This window comes from Rutilus rutilus, assembly GCF_951802725.1.
Source record: "Rutilus rutilus genome assembly, chromosome: 15".
Lineage (NCBI taxonomy): Eukaryota > Metazoa > Chordata > Actinopteri > Cypriniformes > Leuciscidae > Rutilus > Rutilus rutilus.
Window position 1 is genome coordinate 34,792,767 of NC_140220.1, and position 14,261 is coordinate 34,807,027.

Sequence of the window (14,261 nt, forward strand, 5' to 3'; positions counted from 1 at the left end):
ATCTGTACAGAGGTAAAGGGAAGGGAAGGAGGCCTTCACAGGGGAGAGACTAGTTGACACTTCAGGACTGCGTTGTCGTCGTGTCCGGGTCCTTAATCAGATCTGGATACGGCCTGGATCTGGCGGACTGCGGTAAACCTCGGGATAAACAGAGAGACTAATATTAGCGTAGACACCATCCTTCTTATGATGTAACAAGTACATCAGGATTTATGGGAAGTGTTCCAGGTTCCGGCTGACCTAATCTATGCAGCCTAACATTTAATTGTTGAAGTCTATAATGTGTTATGTGTATGCTAGGTCAAAGAGATGTGTTTTTAGTCTAGCTTTGAACTGACAGAGTGTGTCTGCTTCCTGGACAATGTTCTACTAAGCATTTAATACGTTTTTACGTCCTTGCACACTGAGTCTGAAATTTTTTTATACTTTTTTTCGTATTCGTCATTTGGTGACTCTGAATTGTCAAAACACCTCTCAAAATGCTTGCTACGGATGCAAAAAACGCAGAAAATCGAACCCGATCCGAATTGTTTTATGACGGATGAAAGTTTCGGAGACAGTGTGTAAACCAAATCCAAATCCACTTTTGCTAGTTTAACGACCGGAAAAATGGCGCATGGTCTAAAAAGGGTTGTCCCTATTATTAATGAGTAATGGGTGTGTTTTAAGCATAACGTGAAATAAACCAACCAGAGTCTCATCTCCCTTTCCCTTTAAAAGCCAGATGTGCACGCACCATGGCGGATTGCTATTTACATGGCGGAATTTGCAAGCGGAAAAACTGAACGCTTCTCCAGAGCGCAAATGGATCTGCTCGTTGCGCAAGGTTAAAGCGGGAATCCACCATATCTTTATGTACACATTATTTATCTTTTAAATTTTTATCCTTTTATTTTTAATATTTGGCATGTTTGTGTGCTGCTGTGCATCCCTGTGTGTTTAATAAGCAGAATGTACACGCATTGTAGACCCGCCTATAGGCGCACATTACTAACGCGCTCTTTAAATAAAAATTTGTAAAAAATTGTGCCATTGACTTGAGACCAGGTTTTTGTCGGTCAATGGCGCAGTCTATTTCAGTTGCCTCAAAATAGCAACGCACCAACAATGCACCTGAACACACCTCGTTTTCAGACCAGCAGCCCATGGGTGCACAGATGGGCGCAAATGCATTTGCTATTCAAACAACGTGGCGCAGAACGTGAAAATGATAACTGCGTCGGGCTGAAACTAGCAAAAAACACTTGTGTTGCGCTTGGCGCTGCATTGCGCCGAGTGTATGATAGGGCCCTAAGTCTCTTTGGACAAAAAAAATCTGCTCATTTTGATTATGTAAATAATTAATCAGACCATTTTATTCTAAAGAATCATGTTTGTCAACATTGCAATATTTTTTCAACTGCAACCATTAATTTACATCTGACTGCATTCTGCTTTGGAACTCCAATATTTCTATAATAAAATCAATTCCCAATGAATAAGATCACTAAAAATGTATATTTACAGAAGTCAAATGGGTCATAAACAGTAATTCATGTTGACTTCAAAAGTTTGTCACTTGTTGTAAACAAGATTATTATCAGAAATGTGACCCTGGATCACAAAACCAGTCACAAGTCGCACGGGTATATTTGTGGCAATAGCCAAAAATACATTGTATGGGTCAAAAATATAGATTTTTCTTTTATGCCAAAAATCATTAGTGCAGTATAATCGCAAACATAAATGGACAACTTTATAGATGATTTTTTTCTCAATGTTTCGATTTTTTCTTTTAACCCTCAGATTCCAGATTTTCAAATAGTTGTATCTCGGCCAAATATTGTTATATCCTAACAAACCATACATCAATGGAAAGCTTATTTATGTATAAATATCTGATGTATAAATCTCAATTTCATAAAATTGACCCATGTGACTGGTTTTGTGGTCCAGGGTCACAAATGATATATACAAATACAAAGCACCATTTTTTTTTTTTTTTTTTTTACTTATATTATGGTTATGGTTATATTAGGATATCAGATATAGCTCCAGTTTTCCTAGCAACTGTCAAAATTAAATATCACGTTGCTTTTCATCATTCGCCCTCATAATGTTCCAGACCCATATGATGTTTTTTGTACATCAACACAAAAGGAGATTTTTTTTTTAAATATTTGCACTGCTTTTTTTCCAGTGGCAGTTCATAGTCAGCATGTCTGTCAAGCCCTAAATAGGGCAAACCAACACTATAAAATAGCCATAGATGTATCATTAATATCCATACAGTTAAATTAATGTACTAACTATTCTGACGTCATATGATAGCTTAGTGTAAAGAACTGACCAAAATGTAATTTAAGTCATTACTGACAGATAATATTAGCCTTCGGTCCAGCTCTCAAATGTCATTCTCCATTCTATAAATTTAAAATTGTGTTCGATTAAAGCATGTGAGAACCTATGGCATTTGGCTTTAAGCTAAAGTTAAAAAAAATTCCATATACTGTACATGTGCATATAATTACTGAATGTAGTTGTTGTCGGTTTCTCACACAAAGCTACCATGCTTTCAGAAGACTTGGTATATATTTGCATATGTTGTTTTATTTTGTTGTTGTCCTTTTTGGAGCTTGACACTGTGTCAGTATGGAAATAGAGGTATTGTATAAAAAATATTCAGAAATTCCCCTTTTGTATTTCAGAAAAAAAGAAGAAGAAAAAAAACATACTGGTCTGGCATGACATTATTTTTGGCGCAGTAACCTTTTAATCTTGTTCTTTTTGTCATAGGTAGGAGAGTTTCGAGCTCATGCCGCTGAATGGACTGCTAACGTGTCCGCTGAGTTTAAGGAGACTCGTCGGCGACTTAGTGTCGACATTTACGACAAATTCCAGCGTGCTGCATCGGTCAACCGCAAGCTGTCCGCTGAAATAAACCTCAGCCCACCCATCAATCAGCAGATGACACCAGGGAAACGTGCACATTCAGTTAACCTCGGAGATCAGAGAGAAGAGTTGTATCCCTACACATTTGTACGAAGCGGAAGCTTATACCTCAACGGCCTCATCCCGGATTACGCTGACCATCGAGATATCAGTACAATACAAACAAAATGAACTGGAACTAAAGGCATTCACCGACAAACTGTGAGAGCAAAACATATAGGATTTATAAGGAAGGATAAGACAAAAGGAAAAATGAGAGGACAAAGACAAGACCATACATCGCATGTAAAGAAAATAGAATGACACCATTGTGTGGACAAAGAGCATTGTGCTCCATTGACGTCCATGCAAAAATAGCCATGTATTCTGATTAAATAATGAGTTATTTGTAATATATATGATTAAAGTTACATATTAATATACTGTAGATGCTTCACGAGTGCCCCCTCCCCCCTTTTGGATAGCTCTAAAATGCATGAAAGGTTTTTTTTTATAATTTTTTTATCATTCTTCTGCAAGAATAGTCAGTATAGACAGCATTTATGTGGCATTTACTGGATGTCAGCATTCCGGCACTGCATGAGGCAGCCGAGCACCTGCAATGGAAACAGAGAGCTCACTCAAGTCTACCACACTCCAAGACAATGTCTGCAAAGCCCAGCACATAATGAAGGCACAACATCACACAAGTCTTTTGTATTACTCTGTCCCAACTGCAGGCATACACTGCAGCGAGGGAGTGAGGAAATTCATTGACATCATAAGTTGAACATTCCCAACCGTCCATGACCAAATGCACAGAGGCACAGTCAAAAGGTAAGTGAATGTGATTATAACAGTCCTGCCCTCAGTCATGTCAAAATGATCGTATTTATGAGATTAGTACACATGAACACCACCACAATGTCATCATTACTAGTGGGAGACTTTTTTTTTTTACATTCTTAAAGCAATTGTTCACTTCAAAATGAAAATTCTATCATCATTTACTCACCCTCAAGTTGTTTCAAACTTGTAGGAATTTCCAAACAGTTGTCGACCCCATTAACTTCCATAGTACAATCTACAATGGAAGTCATTTGGGTCCATCAACTGTCTGGTTGGTTACCGACATTCTTCTGTTGAACACAAAAGAAGATATTTTGAAGAAAGAAATGTATACAGGCTTGACATAACTTGAGGGTGAGTAAAAGTTGACAGAATTTTCATTTTGAAGGTAACTATTCTTTTAAGCTTTTCTAAAAAGGGTCACAACACATGTATTGTTCCATTTCAAAAATGGCCAAAACAGCCAGAGTGTAATACGTTTTTTTTGTTTTTTTTTAATAGATGATCAGGGAACTAACTTCCCTGAAGTATAACAATAAAATAAAATTATGCACTTCACCATAATTTTTATGGTTCCACAGAGTCATTTACACCACGCTCTCTCGTCTCATGTCTTGTATTCTGATTTTGTGTGTTAATCTATTTAATTACTTCAAGAATATAGCTGTGATCCGTACTCAAAATTAAAAAATCATTTTATTTTACAGGGGAATAATATAACAGACATTATGGCTCGTGGGACTTCTTCAGTGTGTTGAATTCTCTAATCCCCCCACCCACTATTTACACAATTAATTAAGACAAACTTTTACACTAAGCACAATAATCTCCACTTACTCTCACACTGAGACAGAGTGGTGCATGGTGATGGAAGAAAACTACATTGCTCCCATTATAATCAACAAAGCGTGTAACACTGCAAGTATTTGTTGTGGCAGCGCAGCTTGTTTGCCCCAATCCTGTTTTTAATGTGCTGCGTTACTATACTCCCAGCACTTTTTTATGATTGAGAGAAAATAAATCACTGTCAGGCCAACTGAGATTTCGGTATGGAGATAAAGGTTAGATCATGGTTTTCCAGCACACCGTGAGCAGGGTTGCCAACTCTCATGCATTTGGCGTTAGACACTCACACTCTCACGCTGCCCAAGTAAATCTCACGTCAAATAAAAAAGCCAACGTGCTATACATACCGTTGGGTGTATGACATCAAGAATACTTTGCTTTCGAGTCACTCTTGCTGTATTTTGATGTCATATGCCATTCGGTTTGCGCAGCACTGCAAGTCGAACGCACATATTGACAAGGTACTGTATGATTTTTATTTAAACCAATGAAGAAGACCTGCAACCTCTTAATTGAACCAGTCTGTACCAATCACATTTTCCCCGTACAGGGTCACTGTATATAATACCCACCTGCGTGACAATCACCGAATATGTTTAGGCGGCATTGTGAAACGTATTATTTGTGCACACAAACATCTCAGTTACATATGTAACCCTTGTTCCCTGAAGGAGGGAACAGAGACACCATGTCGGACTGACCGACGAATAGGAATCTCGCTAGAGAGGCCAATATAGTTCAAGTGTAACTAAATGAGCCAATGCACATTGGCATGCAATATTTGCATCAGCTGCTCTGCCTAGCAGCGTGGGTATATAATGAGCAGAAGGTGCATCGCATCTTTAGGTTTTTGCTGAGGAGCCGAGCCGGTGACCGTATTCAAGCAGTTCAGCACCGACTGAGCCCATTCCTATGTGAGGCGTGCTGTCTGTCCGACCGAATCCAACTCCATACTGAGCCTCGTCGAGATAGTTGAGGATGCGAATGCCGCGTTCTTTCATGGGAACAAGGACCACCCCTGTGACTTTAGTGAAGACACGGGGAGACAGGGTCAGCCCGAAGGGCAGGACCTTGTACTGATGTGCTCGACCCTTGAATGCAAAGCGCAGAAATTGCATGTGTTGAGGGAGAATCGAGACATGAAAGTACGAGTCCTTCAGGTCGATCGCTGCAAACCAATCTTGTGGACGGATACATTTGAAAATGCGTTTCTGCGGGCGAACTGAATCGCATAGCCGAGCCTGATGGTCCGAATGAGCCAGCGAGACGCAGTGGAGCAGCAAGGTGGAACGCAGGGAACCGGCCCGGTGGCGATAGAAAAGGATATTGAGAGTGGTCCGGTTCTGCACTGTCCACTGCTCTACATGCCCTCTTGGGATCCAGAGATATAGGAAACTGCTATTTTATTGAGAATTTGGGAACAAAAACAAAATGAAACAAAGGATTCTCCACCCGGCCCTCCTCTGGGGGAGGGAGTGGTGCGGTCACCATCTCCCAAAGAGCTGTCCCCTCCATCTCCGGGTAGACCGTCTCAGAGTCTCTTGGACTTGTACTTGCTGCCAGGCTTGGAAGGGGCCTGGACGGACTGGACGCCGTTCCTGCGACCGGCTCCATGGTGCTGCTTGGATGGAGGCTGCTGCTGCGGCACGGGAGCTGGGGCAGATGCAGGGGGGCACACTTGGTGACGAGCAGACTGGTGTCCAGCGGCCAACGGTCAGGTGGAAGCAGCAGCTGTCAGCCGGGGCAGGATGTGCTTGATGGCTCGACTGCATCGCCGAAGAGGCCGGTCTGGGATACGGGGGAATTTAAAAACCTGACCTTGTTGGCATCCCTCATGTCGGCCAGACACAGCCAGAGATGGCATTCCTGGACCTCTAGCGTGGACATCGCACGACCCAGAGATCGCGCCGTAACCTTCGTCGCACGAAGTGCGAGGTCTGCTGCGGTAAGAAGTTGTTGTTGAACTTCTGGATCGTGACCACCCTCGTGCAGGTCCTTCAGTGCCTGTGCCTTAGCAACAACACCATAGCGTGTAAGGTGGCTTCTCCACAAGCCTAGTAAGCCTTGCCCGTTAAATCAGACGAGTGCTTACAGGCTCGGGAAATGAGACACAGATTTCCCCGTGAGGAAGAGTTAGGGCACAGTTGCATAGCAACGGCCCATTCCACTGGTATAGGTCCATCAGGGCCAAAACCAGCAGGCTGGCCAACAGTCTTTACCCCCATGCAGTCAGGCTGCTTAATGGGCAGTCTACCCCCCCATTCCTCATCGGACATCCCTCTGTGACATAATGTCTCTGTCCATACACCCTCAATACCTGTGACCTGGACATTGCATTGCTGCAAAAACACTCCAACAACCTTACCTCTATTTGATTTATCAATTGCACCATGCACTTTACTGGACATAGCACTTTATGGGGTTTTCTATGGGGAGTTAAATTAGGTACAAAGTCATGGGTAATTCAATTCATGGGGACATATATTGATAAGGCAAATGGGTGAACAACTTAAAACTATATGCCTGTCTGTCTGTTTTTGCTCTAACAACATTTCGTTGTTATCCTGTAACAATGACAAATAAATTGAACTGAACTGAACTGAACTGAACACTGGGGAAATCTGTGCGTAACCTCTAGCCGCCCCACCATCGAGGTGCCATAAAAAGGTGCCGTCCAGGACCTAATGAGCTCCTCATGCACCTCCAGGAAGAAACGAACCGGGGCAGGACGCTGAGAACCAGCGCGAGCCACCCCGAGAAACCAGCCGTCTAACCTTCGTTAGTTTAGCCACTGTTTCAAATAAATACCTAGGGTTTTGTTTATTTTCTTCTAATAGGGTTGAAAAAATAAGCAGATCTAGCAGCTTTTAAGGCCTCTCTGTATGCAATCAAGCTTTCTTTCCATGAAATGCAAAATACCTCTAGTTTTGTTTTCTTCCAGTTGCACTACATTTTTCTGGCTGCTCTCTTAAGGGTCCGAGTGTGCTCGTTGTACCACGGCATTGGACTATTTTCTTTAATCTTCTAAGTGAAATGGAGCAACTGTGTCTAAAGTGCTGAAAAATATTACTATAAATTACAGCAACACCTCCCCCTTTGCCTTTCAGACGAGGTTCATGTTTATAACATTAATCTTGCGGGCTGGACTCATTTAAAGTAATGTAATCGTTTGGTTTTAGCCAGGTTTCTGTCAAACACAGCACATCTAGATTACTGTCTGTAATCATATCATTAACAATAAGTGCTTTTGAAGTAAGGGATCTAATATTCAGCAACCCAAGCTTTATCATTTGCTCATTTGTATTATATCAGTTTTTTATTTGTTGAACATCAATCAAATTTGTATCCTTAGATGGGTTTGGAAGTTTTTTGTATGTCCTAATTCGGGGAACAGACACAGTCTCTATATGATGATATCTAGGTGAAAGAGGCTCTATGTGATGGGATTTATCTGACCTTGGTGACGTGAGACGGCTGGCCGACGGTCGGTTTAGCCAGTCTGTCTGCTTCCTGACCTGAGCCTCAATTTATGCTTGAGCTCTAAGACATTGTGCCATATTACTAGAGAGAAGAGCAGCACCATCCCAGGAGGGATGAATACCATCTCTTTTCAACAGGTCAGGTCTGCCTCAAAAACTTTTCCAATTGTCTATGAATTCTATATTATTTTGCGGACACCACTTAGACAACCAGCCAATGAGTGAGGACAATCTACTAAGTATCTCATCACTCCTGCGAACAGGAAGGGGGCCAGAGCAAATTACAGTGCCTGACATCGTACTTGCGAGTTCACACACCTCTTTAACATTAATTTTAGTGATCTCCGACTGGCGGAGTTGAACATCATTAGTGCCAACGTGAATAATAATCTTAGAGAATTTACGATTAGCATTAGCCAGCACTTTTAAATTTGCTTTGATGTCAGGTGCTCTGGCTCCCGGCAAACATGTGACTATGGTGGTTGGTGTCTCTATTTTCACGTTCTGTGTAATAGAATCGGCAATAACTAGGGCACATTCAACAGGATTCTCAGTGGGTGTTTCACTGAGTGGGGAGAATCTATTTGAAGTAGTAACCGGAATGGAAGAGCGGTGTTTTGTCCCGCGACTACAGCACCTCACCGTCACCCAGTTGCCCTGCTGCACGGGCTCTACAGCCGGAAAGGAACAATGTACAGAGTTCACTAAGCTAGACGCATCCAAAGCAGTATCTAAAGCCCTTGCATGTATACTATCCTCTATTAAAGTTTGGATGCGTGTCTCTAGTTCTGAAATCTTCCCCGTCAGCTTGACTATCTCCCTGCATTTATCACATGTAAATCCTGTGCTGACAGAGAAGGCTATGCTAAACATGTTACATGAGATGCAAGTAACAATAACATGACTCACCGTGTTTGTTGACTGATCCTACTCACCTAAGTTGTTTGATGAACTCGTAAAAGGCGCGAGCACACGCGAGAAAAAAATAAATAAAGAGCGAACGGATGGCACGCTAACAGGCTAGCGAATTACTAGCGTGTTGTGCTAGTAATAACGATTTAGATTGAAGCTAGCGATGTCAGGTTAATGTGTGATGTTGAGTAAGTTATATTTAGCAGTATAAACAACAAGGAATGATAGTAAATAATGATTTAAAAGCCAACGCAGCAGCAGGAGCAACAAGGCAGACAAGAGCAATCGATCAGAGCAATCGATGTCCAACGATGTCGATGTTGAAAACGCTCACTTACCAGCTGTGAGAACAGCCTTTCAGCGTTCTCTGAAAGTGCACCGCCCACCAGCAGTGAGAACAGATTTTCAGCACACTGTTAAAGTGCACCACTCACCAGCTGTCAGAACAGATTTTTAGTGCTCAATGAGAGAAACCGGACTGCCGCTGTAGTGCCGTAACACCAAGATCAAACAGAAAGGGTAGAAGAACTGGCTCTGATTCAGAAGACACTCTTCGAAGATTTAAAGCAGGAACAAAGCAAATATGCAAGTAATGCAACTATTGCATGCCAATGTGCATTGACTCGTTTAGTTAGACTCGAAGTAGATTGGCCTCTCTAGCGACATTCCTATTCTTCGGTCAGTCCGGCGTGGTGTCGAATGTGACCGACTGAGAGGGAAGCAGATTTACATGTCTAAGATAACTATTATTAGTTATTAATTTAACTAGTTGGTCATTTTAATATTTAATAACAATACCAGCTGACAGGGCTCCCTGTATGTTTACAGCATTAGTTGAGATTTTTTTTTTTTTCTTGAGAACATTTTACATGTAGGAACTATACCTGATATTTATCTGAATTAACTGATATTGAATCAAGATCGGAATCAAATCATAAGCTTATGAATTGAAATTGTGAAATTTGTGTCAAGCACTAATAAATACAGTAGCCTACCAGTCATTGTGCCATGTAAACATTGTAAAATGTTGTCACTAAACGTATTGAAATTCTGTTTAGTTACCAAATGTTTTGACAGTCACAAAAGACATTGCCTTCCATGAGTGTATATTAGCAGCGTTTATTGTTTGCTTTTGGGATCTGAAGGAGCTTTTGGACCTAGAAAAGGGTGATATGGGACATAATAAGTGAACGTTCAAGACATTCCAGGTTTCTAACCTTCTAACATTGTACTTAGCATTGCTTTGGTGTTCTACAATAGCCCTTTACTGTATATAGCAATGTATTCTGTTGAAAATAATGTAGGACACAATTATAGCATACAAGACACCCATTTTATTTTTTGCTGATGCATACAGTATCCCCAACTCACAGCTGATCCACGGTTAATGAACATGATGGGTCTGTGCAACTTCAACATATGCAGATTAGACAAGCTCAAATCATTGACCTTTTCCACTGCAGACATGAAGGAGGATATGAGAAGAGTATTTAGATTTCATTGGGAGAACATGCTCACCTTTCTCAGAGGATGCTTAGTGTATAATTGGGAACAGGTGCCTTCAGTTCATGGTTAATTAATTACTGTTTCCCATGGCAACCCTCACAGGCTCACAGAAGGCCCTCCAGTATGGAGACTGTTTTTATATTATCAGAGGACACATTTTGAAACAAAATGATACAAGTGCATCATATATGTCCATATACACTACCGATATTGTTAAATATTATTACATCCTAAAATAACTTTTTCTATTTGAATGTATTTTAAAATGTATTTCTTAAAATTAAAATTAAATTAACATTTTAATTTTAATTTTCAGCATCATTACTCCAGTCTTCAGTGTCACGTGATCCTTATATATACCTCACTGTCTTGTATGCATGTCTCCTACAGTTTTATCTCCCACTATTGTGAATTTAAGTGGTGGTGTCTCCGTGTAGCCATTTAATATTCAATCTCTGATTCTCTTCATACAGTGTCTAATGATTCTCCTGCCCCAGACTGAAAGTCACATGCACAATCCTGACACAAATAGCCTTCCCCACCCAAACCAATCAGACCTCAAGGTACCACCCAAAATGCCCTGTAACATCACAACTACTGTTAATGAACTTACTGAATGCAATGAATTTGTTTCCATGATCATTCAATGCAATCCAATTAGACCAAAATATTTAAAATACATGATTTTTGTGTTGATGCCACATTACAGCTCAGTTGAATGTAAATGTATTATTCTGTTTAGCGAGCGCTGCAACCTCTGACATCCAGATCGCTGGGCTGAGACGGAGAGATTGCACAGTTGCCATGGAGATCAGAGACAAATTTTAAGCCACCAGCATCACTGCAAGGACTACTGTAGTTGTCAAGCCATGACTGTAAATTTCGCCCTTCTCGTACCCACTTGACACTCTTGATGGAATGACAGACAAATCAGACACAAGATTATTTATAGATGAAATGTGTCCTCAGATGAATCAGAACTCCAAAGGTGTCAAAGGCTCTCGAAAAGAGACAGAATGTATTTCTCTTGTCGTAGACTCACAACGGAAAGCATTCAGGATTGGTGTATTAAAATTAATTTTGATTTATTTATGTCTGTACATTTTCTTGAAAGCAATTAACTAAAATGCCTTGGTCTTGTTGTAAAGGGTAGATTTACCTGGCTGAACAAAATGCTGATTTCAATATGATTGTAATCTTAAAATGCTATTCTGTTTCGTTTCTGCTTAGACAACAACAAAAAATAAGGATGATCATCAAGCTCCTGAAATAATAATAGAAAAGTATTATATTTGGGTGTGTTCACACTTGGCTGGTTTGGTTTTATTAATACGAACCCTGGTGCGATTGCTGTTATGCTGCATTCACACTACAAGCGACAAAGCGAGACGAATTATTTCATTGGAGAGGAGGCGATTTCTGTCGACAGCGACCGTTGGCAACCGGATGGGGTGTGTCCAGTGACTTGACAAAGTTGAGATCTGTTCAACTTTATGGAAATGAAGAGCGACTTTCGGGAGCGACAACCAATAGGTGTATAGTCAGTGGAGTGCACGTGATCCGGACCATCGCTCTTCAGTGCCGAGGCAAGATGAATGAGAAGCTCATTTTAGAGGTCAGCAACTGTCCTATAATTTATGACATGTTTCCATTTACATTCGGTGGTACTCGCCATGCTGACTCTGAACCTGAATGGATTTGTGAGCCCATATAGACCAGCATTTGCCATTTTGCTGCAGATAAATAGCCGCGATGGCAAAGAGCACTCGCTGTTTCTCGTTCATCTTTAAAGGAACACTCCACTTTTTTTTGGAAATAAGCTCATTTTCCAACTCCCCTGGTGTTAAACAGTTGAGTTTTACCGTTTTCGAATCCATTCAGCAGATCTCCGGGTCTGGCGGTAGCACTCTTAGCATAGCTTAGCATAGATCGAATTGAATCTGATTAGACCGTTAGCATCTCTCGCAAAAAAAATGACCAAAGAGTTTCAATATTTTTCCTATTTAAAACTTTACTCTTCTGTAGTTACATCGTGTACTTAGACCGACGGAAAATGAAAAGTTGCAATTTTCTAGGCCGATATGGCTAGGAATGTCTCGGTTGCGTATGCAACTCTCGTTCCCTGAAAGAGGGAATTGAGACGTAGTCGACTTCGACTGAATGGGATCACGCTAGGGACCCTGTCATCTTCGAGTACTATTGAACTAGCCAATGCAATTGGCGTGCGTGATTCGCATCACACACTCCGCCCCCACGGCGCGGGTATAAATACGGAAGTGGATGCATGCACTAGAGTCAGCGGTGGTCCAGCTATAGTGGCTAAGGGACTACATCTCCGTTCCCTCCTTCAGGGAATGAGGGTTGCATACACAACCGAGATGTTCGCTTTGAGTCGTTCACATTCAACGTAGTCGACGTCGACTGAATGGGATCTACAATGGAAAGCGCCTCTAGAGCTGCCACCTTCCAGTGCCTGGACAAAAGCCTCCTGACCCCCGCAATTTTGAGGCGGAGAAGGGCAAGGCTTAGGCCAGGGAAGTCAACTGCTGTTCCACAGGACCACTGGGAAAGCGTACCCTATCAATGGAAGGAAGGGACGCTGCGGAAACCACATCCTGCCCGAAGGGAGGTGACATGTGGAGAATACACATATGGACTGAGCGGATGACCGGCAGTACAACATATGGAATGTCACTGGGATGACTCCAGCCTATAACGGGGGGGGTCAACCGAACAGTGACGGCAGAGCGGACTCTGCCAAGGTAAGACGTGGGTTCGCCGCAGGGAGCCGTACCGTGGAAGAATACACATATGGGATTGAGGTAGGGATCACAACATATGGACCCAGCCTAACACAGGTTCCACCAGTGCATACGAGTGATAGATCTGGCTTCGGACGTTCCGCCACGTCTGTTGCCGAAGGGTATGTAGGAACTCGTCAGGGTTCGGCTAATAAGGGGAACTCACTGAAGCAAGAACTGCACACGTATCCAGTCCATAGGAGGGTAATGGCGCAGCAAGCCGACACTTCGAACCATGCTTACAGTGAACTGGCTTCATGTGAAGGAAGCCCACGGGAAGCAACGGTTCGACACATAGGCTAGTTCTCTAGCGAACGTGTATATGTTTTGCCCAGCCCCCAACTCTATTTAACATCTGTTCAGCGAGGCACTCTGTGTCAACGCCTAGGAGGGAGCAATACCCTCGCTTAGGAGGAGCTCACCGCCCAGGTGGGCACGGGCATCTTGGGAAACTTTGAAACACTTGAACGGACGGAGAGAGAAAAAGCCAGGGCTAGGTCTGCCTCCTTCGTTGGGCGAGTTTACTCTTTCCCAGTTGACCTGAAGACCCAACTGGCTATGGAGCACTCGAAGGGTAGGACCATGTACTGATACTTCGTACCTTCAAACTAGGGCTGTAGTACTCGAGTCCGGTCTTGGACTCGAGTCTGGACTCGAGACCGTTTTTCTATGGTCTCGGACTTGTCTCGGACTCGCTGTAATTCGGACTCGGACTTGTCTCGGTCTCGGCCACTGGTCTTGCCAAATATGGCTTTAGGTCTCGACCGAGTCCAGGTGTCTTTATAATGTTCCCAGTAAGCACACATACGTCGCCGCGATATTAAAACAAAATATTATTGGAGGGAAAGTGAAACACTGGCCAGCGGCCACCTAATAACTAGCGATGGGCATTTCGGCTCTTTTTCGTGAGCCGGCTCGTTTGACTCAGCTCACTGAAAAGAGCCGGCTGTTTTGACTC

General features: G+C 42.3%; 1 protein-coding gene across 3 annotated transcripts in view; it reads left to right on the forward strand.

Annotated features, from left to right (window-relative positions):
• kcnk2b (potassium channel, subfamily K, member 2b) overlaps positions 1-11,464 on the forward strand; it is a 41,554-nt gene extending 30,090 nt beyond the window's left edge. For 2 of the 3 annotated variants that reach the window (XR_014629993.1, XR_014629994.1), the window contains exons 7-9: positions 2,776-3,747; positions 10,976-11,065; positions 11,245-11,464. Coding sequence is in view for 1 of the 3 variants with exons in the window: in XM_084432967.1 (XP_084289093.1) it covers positions 2,776-3,102 (327 nt within the window). In the remaining 2 variants the exon portion in view is untranslated. Of the gene's footprint in view, positions 1-2,775; positions 3,941-10,975; positions 11,066-11,244 lie in introns of those variants that run through there. The other variant, XM_084432967.1, reaches the window with a different exon arrangement.
• Positions 11,465-14,261: the final 2,797 nt, after the last annotated feature.